General features: G+C 26.9%; 4 protein-coding genes across 4 annotated transcripts; 2 read left to right on the forward strand and 2 right to left on the reverse strand.

Moving 5' to 3' along the window:
- Positions 1–2,142: 2,142 nt before the first annotated feature.
- On the forward strand, positions 2,143–3,504 carry OCT59_018134 (uncharacterized protein; the record flags this gene model as incomplete). Its single annotated transcript, XM_066148559.1, has 3 exons — positions 2,143–2,580; positions 2,686–2,728; positions 3,197–3,504. The coding sequence occupies 3 exons, from the start codon at positions 2,143–2,145 to the stop codon at positions 3,502–3,504; spliced, it is 789 nt and encodes a 262-aa protein (XP_066004476.1).
- Positions 3,505–7,197: 3,693 nt separating this feature from the next.
- On the reverse strand, positions 7,198–11,174 carry OCT59_018135 (uncharacterized protein). Its single transcript, XM_066148560.1, has 13 exons — positions 11,038–11,174; positions 10,031–10,962; positions 9,834–9,957; positions 9,483–9,769; positions 9,226–9,321; positions 9,048–9,131; positions 8,904–8,984; positions 8,670–8,824; positions 8,509–8,596; positions 7,846–8,434; positions 7,731–7,779; positions 7,594–7,653; positions 7,198–7,526 (listed from the first exon to the last, which is right to left on the reverse strand). The coding sequence occupies exons 1-13, from the start codon at positions 11,150–11,152 to the stop codon at positions 7,382–7,384; spliced, it is 2,805 nt and encodes a 934-aa protein (XP_066004477.1). The 5' UTR covers positions 11,153–11,174; the 3' UTR covers positions 7,198–7,381.
- Positions 11,175–11,376: 202 nt separating this feature from the next.
- Positions 11,377–12,074, forward strand: OCT59_018136 (uncharacterized protein; the record flags this gene model as incomplete). The annotated part of the gene is made up of 3 exons (XM_025326224.2): positions 11,377–11,698; positions 11,764–11,877; positions 11,962–12,074. The coding sequence occupies 3 exons, from the start codon at positions 11,377–11,379 to the stop codon at positions 12,072–12,074; spliced, it is 549 nt and encodes a 182-aa protein (XP_025177136.2).
- A 622-nt stretch (positions 12,075–12,696) lies between these two features.
- On the reverse strand, positions 12,697–14,150 carry OCT59_018137 (uncharacterized protein; the record flags this gene model as incomplete). The annotated part of the gene is made up of 2 exons (XM_066148561.1): positions 12,697–13,825; positions 14,107–14,150. 2 exons carry the CDS (start codon positions 14,148–14,150, stop codon positions 12,697–12,699), a joined length of 1,173 nt encoding a protein of 390 aa, XP_066004478.1.
- Positions 14,151–14,255: the final 105 nt, after the last annotated feature.

Consider the following 14,255-nt stretch of genomic DNA (forward strand, 5'->3'; position numbering starts at 1 on the left):
AGGTAAAGTTGGTTGTTTCACCTCAATGTGAATAATTTTAGTATGATGAATTCAAAGTGGATGCTTTTAGAAAAAATTTAAGAAGTTTTTTTTTTAAAAAATTTTTTTTGAAGAAAAAAAAAAAATAAAGATAATACAACCTACAATGGGTCCTTTTTTGATATTCCTACTTACTAATTTTGGTTTGTGGCGTACAATCAATTATGTAAGAACGAACAGAAATAATGAACTACTTGGGTCCTACGAAATCACGGAGAAAGATGAGTGGTCGGCTATTTATATATATATATATATTTTTTTGCTGCGGTATAACAATATTCATTTTAGGTAAAAAAGAAAGAGAAGAGAACTTCAAAAAAAAAAAAGAAATAGAAAAAAAGCAAAAGAAGCTGAAACTTAAAAATCGGCAATCAAACTTATAAACAATTAAGCATGTAACATATATAAACTTTCATGTATAATATTATATAAAAATGTATTTTTGCATGAAAAATGATGAAAATGTCAATTGAATTCTCTCTTTTATAGCATTAGATTTACAAAATTCCCAAAAAAGTAATGAGCCGCAGTAAGATCACGTGGAGTGATTCGATCGCCGTAAATTCCGTGGATCTCATGTGACATTGTGACAGCTACAGGTTACAGAAACAACAAAGAACCATAGCAAACAGGTTTTTTTCATTTTTGGTCGTTATTGTTTTTTTATTGTTTACCGGCGAATATTTTCTTTAATAAAAAAAAGCGGCAAGTTGTCGCTCAACTAGATGCTTTGCATTATCTGTTATCTTATCTCTTTTTTTATCAGATATTACTTTATTAGTTAATCATAAATCATGAGAATATTTTATTAAAATCATTAAATTAAAATTAATAATAATTATTATTAATTATGAATCAATAAATTACCGATATTATTAATAAAGATTCATTGAGAAAAAAAAAGAAACTCCTATATGCAAAATATGCAAAGGCGTTGCGGTTAATCAATCAACCCTATATATATCCAAATAATTTATTTTCTTTAAAAGTAAAAGTGAACAACCAATTATTTCAAACCCTGTACGCAGCAATAACGTGAATAACGTGGGCGGAAAAAGGTAGTAAAAAACTAATTTAATTTCTTCCCTTTTATATTTCAAACAAAATCGAACACAAACAGATTTACAACAATTAAAAATCACCCGGAATATCAAAATTGGAAACTTTTACTTAGGTAAGTTAATAATAATAAAATAAACCGGTTATATTTGTTTATATGTATAAGCGGTTCGCTCCTGTTGTACAAGATTCCCATATCATTCATTCTAACTATGACGAGATGTCAATTTTCCAAGATGGACTTCTTAGATTTCCTCCCATGAATCTTTATATTCATTTTGATAAGAGGTGTCACATTTTTTTTTTAATTAAAGTTATCGCGTGTCTTAAACATGATGATTATCAATTAATGAATTGCCAATTATTTTGTTAATATCACGTCACAGAAACGTACAAATAATAAACAATCCAACGTTGTAGCATGATTTTATCGATTTAAGCCCACTTTTAAAACAAAGAATGCTCATTCCTCATTTAGTATATCTAATGTTTTATTCGATTGGTTTAGATAAGGTAAAATAAATATTTATTTAGAGTCAACCATAGTAATTTCCGATGTTTCATATTTAATGCGAGGAATATCCCCTAAATATTTTTTCATTCCTGAACTTTCATGAAATTTTAAAAAATTTTTTTTTATTCTTCAAGTTTCAGGTTTATTATAATTTCAATTCATTACTGTATAATATATTTATTATATATTATATGTATATCACGCGGTGATACAAAATTGATTAACCCTACTTATTCCTTAGTGTTTCATTTTTTTCTCCATTTATTTCCTTTTAATTCTTCCTTCCCCTTCCCCTTCATGTATTTAAACTTTTTGTTTTCATTCATATCATAACAATTTTCTAATTCCCCGTTTTCCCTTCCTTTTTTTTCCTTTGCCCTTTTCTCCTTTGATAGGTTACACTTTATCACGGGTATCTCCGTATTCTTATCTTAACGAAATCCATCAATTATTAATTATAAATTCTTTGAATTTTTGATAAATTCAAAAAACCCTTTTTTTTTATACTTAATATATTTGTTATCGTAAATATGGCAAGGCTATTTGGTAGTATTAAGATAAAATATAAATCCCATAATTGTAAAGATTGTAGGAGTAGAAGGAAGAATAATAAAATAAACCCTACGGCAAATTATGTTTGGTGTGATGTTTGCTCTCCTATTCACCTTCAAAGAGAGTTTTCCTCTTGGTCAAGTGGTAATAAGGAAGTGGATGAATTTATAAAGTTTCAACAACTTAAGACAAAAAAATCTGGTGATTTAATAGAATGGATACCTTATGATAGATTATCAAATATTAAATACGTAGCAGAAGGAGGCTTCTCCAAAGTTTATTCAGCTTCATGGTTGGATGGTTTAATTCAAGGATGGAACTTTGAACAAAAACAATGGAAAAGACTTGGCAAGACTGAAGTTGCCTTAAAAGTTCTTCAAGATTCACAAAATATTTCATCAGAGTTCTTGGAAGAGGTAAATTAATTTAATTATTTAAACTATTAACCTATTAAACTGTTATATTGAATCGTACTTAAAAAATTTATTTTCTTTTTTTTTTTACTTTTTTTTGATTAATAGTTACATTTGAATTTACAACGTGGTTCCACATACGTTGCAAAATGTTTTGGTTTCACCAAAGAACCAAAATCAAATAATTACGTCATGGTTCTCGAATATGCAGAAAATGGAAATTTAAGAAATTTTTTGACTAAGTCAGAATCCATTGATTGGTATCAAAAGGTTGAAATTTTAAAACAAATTGGACATCATCTTTGTAGACTTCATGAAAAAGAGATCATTCATAAAGATTTCCATATTGGGAACATATTATATGAAACCAATCATCGTATTGATGATTTTTTAATTATAAGCGATTTAGGTGTTTGTCAACCTATTAGCAAGAGGCCTTGTTTTGTTATGCAATCATCAGAAATCTACGGAGTGTTACCTTATATGGCACCAGAAGTTCTGAAAGATCATTCATATAGTAAAGCTTCTAATATTTATGCTTTTGGTGGAATTATCTATGAAATTGTAACTGGATATCCTCCTTTTTATAATAGACCTCATGATTTTCAACTTGCTTTAGATATTTGTAAAGGTGTTCATCCTGATATTCCTGAACACGTTCCTAAATCTATCGCTAATTTGATTTTAAGATGCTGGGAACCAAATCCTAAAAAAAGAATTACTGCAATAGAAATTTTTAGTATGATCAGATGTTGTTTTATTTATGAAGATGAAAATAAATTATCTCCTAGGTTAACGAAAGAAATAGAGGAATTTAAATCTGCTCATCAAGTATATCAAGCAGAGCAAATAAAAATTCATCCTGAGGCTGTTTACATTAGTAGACTTCTTTCTTTCCCTAAGCTTGAAGAATCTTTGAAGAATTAATTTGTTAATTTAAATTCATTCATTTATACTTTTAAAAAAATTCTTTAAAATATCATATATATTTAATTTGTCAAGGGCAAAAATGACAGATATGATACAAGTGTATATTATACTTATTGTTTTATTATAGACCGTTACCTAGTTGTTTATAATTTTTATGATTTAATGATGTATTTAAAAAAAAGTGATTGTAATAAAGGCATTTAAATTGTACAGCTTCATAGCACAATCGATTCTAAATTTCTTTTATTTATTTTTTTTTTTATTTGCAATATTTGAGATTTAGGATAAAAGTCCTTAAACTCATTTCATGTGTAATGAAAAATAACAATTTTATGCAGGTAATATTTTGACGATATATGTTTGCCATATCTAAATTAGGAATTTGTCACAAATAGGGATGTTAACAGTTTATGATTGGATGGTTCGAACCGCAGTTTGATCATAGGACCGGTTTCAGTTCAGTTCAAACGTCAAACCAAACCGAGACCGAACCGATAGAAACCGGTTTAGTGAACCGGTTTTAGATCGGTTCAATTAACGGTTACGTGTATCTGCACGCGTAACTTTTTACAATAAAAGAATAACGGATTTTACATTCTTACATTTTTTTATATCACCTTGCATTATTACAACTATGTCGGGAGTTTTTGAAAATGACGATAATAATTTATCAGATGATTCCTTAGCATCTGATGATGAAAGAATTATAAATAAGAAATTGTCAGCAGATGTTTGGGAGTTTTTTCAAAAAATTCAAGATGAGGAAAGTTGGTTAATTACAAACTATAAGTGTATTTTGTGTGCAAAACTTTATTCACCTGGTAATCCAACATCTACACTTCGACGTCATTTAACTAAAAAACATCCATCACATTATAAAAAACCTGAAACCCGCCAAACTACTTTACGTTTTAAACCTTACTCTCCATCAAAATCTAAACCTATCACAGATTCTTTGGTTGATTTTGTTGCAACTGATTTGCAACCTTTTACCATTGTTGAAAATCCTGAATTCAAATTATTAATTAATAAATTGAATCCCCACTATATTTTACCTTGCAGACAAACCTTAAAGGAAAAATTCATAGAAAATTATAAAATGAGAAAAAATGTGTTAATTAATGAAGTCTCACAAATTAACTCAAAAATCTCTCTTACTACTGATATTTGGACTTCAGAAATCTCAAAAGATTGTTATCTTGGAGTAACAATGCATTATATTAACAACAATTGGGAATTAAAAAATCTCTTACTTGATTTAATTCCTGTAAATGGTTCTCATACAGCTGGGTTAATTACTAGCAAGCTTTTACAAATTCTTGAAGAGTTTAGTATCAGTAATAATATTCTTGCATTAACTACAGACAATGGAAGCAACATGATAGCATGTGGTAATCAACTAGCAACTGAATTAGATCAGGAGTTTAATAATATGGCTTTTACTCATTACAGATGTGCTGCACATATTATAAATTTAGCAGTAAAAGCAGGAATGAGTCATGTTGGAAATGAAATCAAAAAACTTCGTCAATTTGTTGTTAAAATCAAGAATTCACCATTATTTTTGGATAAATTATCAGAAATTTGTACCCTTAAAAAAGTTAAATTTCTTAAACCAATTTTAGATATAGACATTCGCTGGAATTCCACATATTTTATGATTAATAGACAAATCTTAATGCAGGGTGTTTCAGAATTACTTGCAACAACAAATGTTGAAGAACTTGGAGATTTATTTCCAACAATATCTGAATGGCGACATATTAAGGTATTTTTTATTTTATAAATTATTATTTATTTTATTTTATAATTATATATTTATTAATTATTATTTTTTTTTTACAGGAATTAGCAAAGGTATTAGAACCTATGTATGAAGCAACCAATTTATTATCATCATCAAAAAATCCTACACAAGGTGATATAAGATTGGTTTTTAATGGAATGTTTAAAAAATTGGATCATTATCAAAGAGGAAATCACCATACACAAAAGGCAATAGCATCAGCAATTTGTAATAAATTGAAAGCCTATTGGGACAAATATTTGAATCAATCTTCCATTACTTCTTCAATATTAGATCCACGCTACAAAACCACATTATTTAGTCATAATGATATAACTGAAATTATTAGTAAATTACAAGAATTATATTTGTCATATTTACCCTTAAATAATCAAACCATACCATCAGCACCAGCACGATCATCTCGTGATTATTTTCTTAATTTACTTAATCCAAATAATATTCGTCAAGAAGTATCGCATGATGAATTAGATCGATACTTAAATTCTCCAGTAGATAGTAATACAGGTTCTTTAATTTGGTGGAAAACTTATGAAAAGGATTACCCAGTACTATCTCAAATAGCTAAGGATTATTTAACAATCCAAGCAACGTCGGTTCCATCAGAAAGGGCATTTTCAATTTCGGGATTAACTATTTCAAAAACTAGAAATAGGTTAGATCCCTGAAACGGCAAGAAGGCAATTATATGCACGAAAAATTGGATATCAGAAAAAGAAAGAATGGAAAATTGAATCAATACTTGCAATATGTCTTTTTTTTTTCCTTTTTTTTACATTATGTGAAATTTTGTTGGTAATTTTTTTTCTTATAATAAAAAATTTTTTGACGATATACGATATATTTAAATTCATGATCTGCATTACACAATTTTGTATAAAATACTATAAATATCCGGTCTAAACTTCGGTCTAAACTTCAGTCCAAACTTCGGTTCAAACTCTGGTTCTAAACCTATAACGGTTCGGTTTTGTACTCAAACCACCAGTTTTTGGACCGAAAACCGGATGGACCGAACCGTTAACATCCCTAGTCACAAACATTGCAAATATATGAAATATGTGTGATATGATCTATTAAAATGAAACACTACTTTTCCATTAACTGGAATTGCGGATTAATAAAAATTAGTTATACATTCTGTTAACCTTTAAGAAAAATAAATTGAGTTAATTGTCTTTTAGCAAATGAAATTATTTATTTGGATTTATAATTCTTTTTTTTTTACTTACTTTCTCGACAGTTAAATTAATGAAATATATTTAAATTATCATATATAATTTCTTTATTTTATACAAAAAATATGGTATAAATTGATTTTCATCTAGAATAAAAACGATCTTATATTATTATATTAATATAATTTTAATATAATACTATAATAAATTTAAATAGTATTTGTAAATAAGAATTATAATATTTTTGAATAAATAAATATCAACTTTATTAAATTATATTACTAATGTAATAAGTATTTTTACAAAAACTATAGTTTAAATATAAATATCATCAATTTAAGTTTTTAAGAAATTCAAATTATTTTATATATAATATATTAAAACAATATAATTTTAAAATATCTATAATTATAAGTTTAAATTAAAAATTAAAACTGCTTAATATTTTAAATATTTAGAAAAAGAATTTAATTAGTACTATTTATTATTTTTTTTATCTTAAATAAAGTACATTCATTATATCTAATTTATTTAAAAAAATAAAATAAAATAAAAAAAATACTAATAAAAAAAATAATACATATAACTGTAATATTAAATACCATTTACATTATTTGTAATTTTCAATAAATATTATCAATTATATAATATTTTAATTATTCAAATATAAAAATAAATTATAAATTATTTATTATGATATATTTTACAGTATATTTTTATTTTTGAATTAATATTATTTAATTAGTTTTATTATACAAATTTTAAATTTAAATACCTGCTAAAAAATTAAAAATCTTAATTTTTTAAAAATTATAAAACAAAATATAAAATAATATTACATTAAAATATCAATAAATTAATAACCAATAAGAATATTATAATAAATAAATTAACTAGCATTTTTATGTTTTTCTAATTCTGCAGCTAGTTCAGTTATTTGATTACGATATACATCTTTCATATCTTTAATATCTGCTTGTAATTCATCCACTTGTTCTGTCTTTTCTCCAAGTAATTCCAAAGTAATATGATATCTAAATAGAAAAAAACCAATGTGTTAAAATATAAATTTTAATTAATAATTTGTTAATTATTTTATACCTTTCATTTAATTCATAAAGTTGTTGTTCTAGTACTGAAAGCTTTTCTGCTTTTGTAGAACTAAATTACATTTATTTAAAAAAAATATATTAGTTAAAAATTTGTTTTTTTAAATAATTTTTTAATTATTTACTTACTAATCTTCCATTTGAACAGTTAATTTGACTAATTCATCTGCTAATTCATCTAATTAAATACAAAATAGCAATTAATAAATATTTTAAATAGAAATATTTTAATATATATAATTACCTCTATTTTTTGTAGTCATTTGTAATTGAGCTTGTAAAGCACCAACTTGTCCTTCTAAATGTCTTACTGAAGAATTTAGTTTCTCGACCATCATAACACAACTTATCATACTACTACTTCCATCAACACTTGATCTTGCACTTGATGTTGGACTATATACTACAGGCGATGATAATGCTCCATCATAATGTTTTTCCAAATGCGTTTCACTTGCTGATTTCAATGATCCCAATTGTGTTTCACTAGCTGATTTCAAAAAATTTCTCTTTATCGATTCTAATTTTATTTGACGTTTTTCTTGTTCATGTTCTTTAATAAGTTTGTTCTTTTGTTCAGAATGTAATTTTTGTTCCAATTCTTCTTGTTTTTCTTCTAATGCCTGCCTTAATGCACAACGGTACTGTTCTTCTGCTTCTTGCAATGCTATTTTATGAGTTTCTTTAGAAGATTCAAGTTCTGAAACTAAATCCTCAATTTTAGCTTCTAAATTAGGAATTCGAGCACGTAATGATTTGATTTCCTCGTTTAACTTTATGTTTTGATTATGTTTATCTATTAATTGAAGTTCTTGTTGCTCTGCAGTTAATGACTTTTTAATTGTAACATAAATGTGAATTAGAAATATTTATATATAAGACCAAGAAAATAAAATAAATTAATTACCATTTCTTTAAATTGATTATTTAAATTTTCAAACTTATCGGCGAAATGATCACGTTCCATTTCCATTTCAGTTAATTGTTTAGAAAGACTAAGAAAAAAAAAAATTTTTTTAATTTTCAATATAAGTAAAAAAATTGGGGTACATTAATTTATTTTATTACCTGTTTTCAATTTTTTCCCAATTCTTCATGGACAGAGCATGCTGTGTCTGTACATCTTCTATTTGTCGAAGTATTTGAATATGCTCTACATCCCTTTCTCCTGATGTTACATCTTGTGCTGCAGCCTCAGCAATTTGCAATCGTTTTTGTAAAGTCTACATATATTAGAGTCGAATCATTTTCAAACAAATGACTTTGTAAATTGAAATAAAGTACTACATTTTGTTATCTTACCGATATTTCATGACGTAAATTATCTTCTCTTAAACCAGCCTGCTCTTCAATTCGTGCAAGCGTTGCTCTCAATTCACGAATCTGTAATAAATGGAAATTCAATAAAGAAACCTATTGAATAAATACACAAGTTAAATATCAGACCTCTGTTCGCAAAGAATTTTCTGTGTTCTCTGACTCGGTACGTAACTGTTCCAGTTCATGGTGAAGCCTTTCGTTTATTTGAATCTATAAAATAAATATCAAAATACATTTTATAATCTTTTAACGCAGGAAGATTTATTCCTATAGTAAATCATGTGAATTACGGTCATAGATATACCTCCTTTTCCAAAGCTGCAGTTTGCGCTTGCGATGATAAAGTAGCATTAATCTCAAGTGTTCTCTTAAGTTCTTCATTTGTCTGATCTAAAAGACGCTTTAAAAACGCGTTATAATTTTTTAAAAAAAAAATTTATTGTTGTCAACCCAATAGTATAAGAGCTCAATCCAAATTTAAATAACCGATAACAGTGCCACCATATGCAGAAATTACGTTAAATATTCTATCTCTCCCCTCTCTCTCAACTACAAACATACTTGAAGTTTTTCTCGTTCTTCTTTTGCAACAGCAACATCAATTTCTAATTTCAAATTTTTCTGTGTTTTCTTTTCCTTCTCGTTTTCGAGACTTTTCAAATCGTAACTATTCTTTTTTTCAATTTCTCGCAGTTGTTTTAAATTACTCGACAATTCCGCTATTTCTGATGTAGCCTTATCATATTTCTTTTGAAGATCAGCCAATCGATTTTCTTGCTCAATATCTTTAGCCCGATATTTTTTTAGATTTGTGCGATATTCAAGTTCACTTTTTGACAATTTTTCACCTGCATAATAAAAGAATCGTCAATAATTACTTAAATTAATTGTTGATAATAATAAATCATTTACCCTCGGACATGAGTCCGGAAATTTGCTCATCTTTCTCCAACAGCAATTTTCTCTGCATTTCAAGTAAATTTTGAATAGATGAACTCTCTTTACTTGCTTCTTGTTGTCTGAACATATTTAGCTCCTAAATTAATAATATAAAATCAATTCGATACAATCCACATTCGAAAAATAAAATTTTGATAATTTATATCAACCTTATTTGCGCCTTTTAATTGATTTTCCAAACCTTCTACATGATTTCTTGCAATTTTCAACTCGTCATTTTTATTTTCTTCCAGCTCCTTTAATTGTAATTTAAACTTTTCTACGGTATCATTTAATAATGCATTTTGCTCTATGGCACTTGTAAGCTGTCGTTCTCTTTGTTCAATAATCAATTGGAAATTTTTAGAAGTCTCAGGAGATTCAATAATCGATGATTTTTGATTGTCTATAACATCATTCTCCTGAGATTCTTCGTTTGTAGATTCTTCAAAAACTTTAATACCATTATTTTCTACATTATTTCCATTAATTTTAGAACTTGTATCAGATTCTTCCTTCTGCTTATCTGTTACAGATTCACTAGAAACCGGTATTAAACTATTGATCGAATGTCCATCTTTAATAGTTTCACTCTCATTTTGACTTGATTCATTCGTACTTGAAAAATCAGAAATACCATTTATAACAGGAGTATCTACTTTATTCTCATTATTGTCTTGGTTCTCATTTGGAACAGAAACAGAATTATTACTCTCTCTCGTATTGTCCTTTGTATTATTTAAATTTGGTTCCAACGTTGAATTCTTACTGGATGAATTATTAGGAACTTCAGAATCACTTTCTAATGAAGTTTTATGTAAAGAAGAACGGGGAGATTCTCCTTGTAATGACGATCGAGGTGAGCCAGTTTGTATACGAATGTTGGCAAGTAAATCACTACTCTTAGATTTTAAAGATTCAATTAAATCACTTGAATTGGATCGTGGACCTAATTTAGGTGAAGGTTTATTTGGTGTTGATGTTGGAGAAGCTGAAATATTATTATTTGAAATATTTGGCGATTTTGGACGTGCAGGAGGATCGATTGTAGTAACAAATCCAGTTATTGGATCAACATAGACGTCCCCCTGATAAGAATTATCTGGCGTGAAACAATTGCTTAATTATCATTGAGTAAATTTTTTTTTTAAAAAAAAAAATTTATTAATACACTTACTTTCACTCATGTCAAGAGCTTTATCAAGTTTGCTCTCGACAGTATTCATAGCCTGTTTTAACATATTTCCCCAGGACGATCCGCCCGAGCCATTTTTGTTATTAAAAAAACTCATTTGAAAATATAATATCTTTTTTACACGGAAAGTTTTAAACAGAGAGCAAAGATATATTAAGGAATAGTGCAAAAAATTTCCAAATAAGGTTCAATCAAGGGTTCAACAAGGTTCAACCACGTCTTACGTTATTTTAAACTAGCTCAAATCATTCGTCATTGTTACACACAAATAAAATATATATAGTAAACTTTTTCACGATGTTCTTTTATCATTCGTTTATAATGTCTAATAGTCCTAATAACCGGTTTATGAATCAGCCTTCAGGAACATATTGGCGACCAGTACCTATACAACCACCAGCACCAAGTGATCCCAGAATTATAAATCAATTTCATTCATATGAGACTGATAGTGATAGCGATATAACGAGAACTTATGGTACAATATATAGTAATACGAATTCTCCTGAAAGCAGCACTCCAGAGGTTTCACCAAGAGCAACACCTGAAATATCTTCTGCAATGCGAATGCGAATGATTGCACATACATCTCGTCCTATACCTTCCGTACAAAGTTATGATAATAATGGAATGAATTATACAGGTTTTTTTATTGTTACATGAATAATGTTATTAGCTAGATGTATTTATTGTCGAATTTTAATTCAGATGGTATAGATGACCAAAATAATGGTACAAGAGAAGTTTCAGAAATTGATGAAGTAAATAATGATTTGAATGGTGAAAATATATCTCAGCAGAATCAACTAGATCAACTAGATGGTAAATAATGCAAAAGAAAAAAAAAGCAAGTGTAATTCTAATTAAATAATGATTTATTTGTAATTATGTAAAATTTTTTAATAGAACCTACGAGACTTTTTTTAGTAACTTTACAAGCTTTACGTCAAAGAGTGCGCGAATTAGATTCCGATGCATGGATGTATGTAAAAACGAATGATAGATTTTCAAAATTTTAAACTTACGCGTCTTACGGAATGAAATTGTAAGCGAGTCCTTGAAATATTATTTAGATAAAATCAAAAAGTCAATTGTATAATTAACTGTATTCGTTTTTTTAAAACCTATTTATTTAACTGCTTAAAGAATCAAAATGCAAGAATAAATAGACAATTAACATTTGGAATGCGCGGCAATTATCTTCTTTACATTAAGTAAAGAAGATTATTTTATGTTTTCGCTTTTGACTTTAACTAGCCAGATCCAGAAAACTGGAGAAACAACTCGTGACAACTAGCGTGAAGGTTGGGTAAATCCACAAAGTCATTGGACAACTGCATTTAATATGATATGATAGGCAGAACGAAATCTAAATCGACCCTAATGTATAAAATGTCTTGAACGTTACTTAAATCCTAGGAATAAATAACAATGCCATTTCCCGTAAAATACTGAGTTTCCCTCAATGAATCGACTTACGGCACACAAGATTCTGGATTCTAACCGCAAATAAAAAAAAAGATTCATATAATTGAAATAATGCAATTACATAAAATTTTTTTCTTTGAATAATCTATCATATTTTTATTTATTTTAAATATTATGAGTATATTTATATAATTTTTTTTTATTTCTATAAAATTAGCTTTTCTTAATTACTTGAAACACTTCATATTCATCAAATTGATTACTTTGAGCAATAAGCTTGTCATATGAATTTTTAGTACACTCAAATCGTTTATCACTAACGTAAACCATCAAATCATCTTTACCTCCATCTACATGTCTTCCAAACCTTGGTCCTCTTTCCTTACAATTATAAATGGCACAATTACTATTTATTACTTTACTTATAATCGACTTATTAATATCTTCTTTGTTTAACGAAAAAATGAAACTATCATTAGTAACATAATAATCTCTTTTGGATGCCCAATTCAACGGATTATAACCTCCAAGTATTTCCCCAGTATTTTTGATACGTAAAATTGTTAATGAATGATCCTTACTATCACATCTATTATGAAATACTTGCTCACTAAATCCATCTCTGCTACCACGAGTTAATAATTCAAATTTAAAATAAGAATCTTTTGAAATCCATTTTGAAATGAATCTTAATTGTTTTGAATCAATTAAGATAGAATCTAATCTACAACGAAAATTTGTTGAATATAAAATAGATTTATCTCTTTTTTCAGGAACCAAATAATATTCTAAAATCGATTGATAAAAATTCTCTTCAAAAATTTTTCTATAAGGATTAATTTTAATATAAAAATCACTTGAACTAATAAAACCAAATCTAATAAATGATATAAGAGGATTTAAATTTTCTTTAAGAGCTTTAAAATCATTATCAGACCAAGATGATAATTCATTAGATAAATTTGATGTTCGCGCTATTCCCCATTTAATTACGTGATTCCAGATTTCAATTTCATCTAATTGTAAACCATCAAGTTGAATAAGTGATATTAAAAATTCTTGAGAAATATTTGAAATATCTGTATCATTAAAAATAAATTCTGGTGCATTTGTTATAATATCTTTAATATATTCATTCAATTTGAAAAATTCATTATGTTTTAATGTAAATTGATAAACTTTATAAAAATTTTCTCTTAACCAGTTTTTATGATATTTTAAAATATAATCTTGAATATAATCGAGAATTTCGGTTAAACATAATTCATCTGCCAATTTCAAGACTTCTAATAAAATCATCCCATTTTGTTCATTAAAATCCAAATTTCCGTTATATATATACCTAAAAAGAAAAAGAAATGTTAAAATAATCAATATATATATACGGTATTTACTGTATAAATTTATATTTACTTGAGAATAATATCAAAGGCTTTTATTGAAGAATTTGGTTTATCAAAATATATTTTGCCATCTTTAATATTTGCCCATTTATTTGATAATGCCGTACGGAAATATTTTGATCTTGCACAAAGTATAATCGAATGAACTCGAAATTCTTTAAAATTGGATTCATCTCCAACTTTAATAATCACATCATAAAAATTTTCACTTTCATATAACCTGCTATAATCTTTTAATAAAAATTCAATAAAATTTGAATTCATTTTATTTTTGTTTGAAAGATTGTTTAAGTATGTTCTACAAGTATGTTCTAAGATATAAATATGTTATCTGAACACCAATCACGTGAATTACTCCTATGTAATTTT

The sequence above is a fragment of the Rhizophagus irregularis genome, chromosome 27 (assembly GCF_026210795.1).
Source record: "Rhizophagus irregularis chromosome 27, complete sequence".
NCBI classification, from domain to species: domain Eukaryota; kingdom Fungi; phylum Glomeromycota; class Glomeromycetes; order Glomerales; family Glomeraceae; genus Rhizophagus; species Rhizophagus irregularis.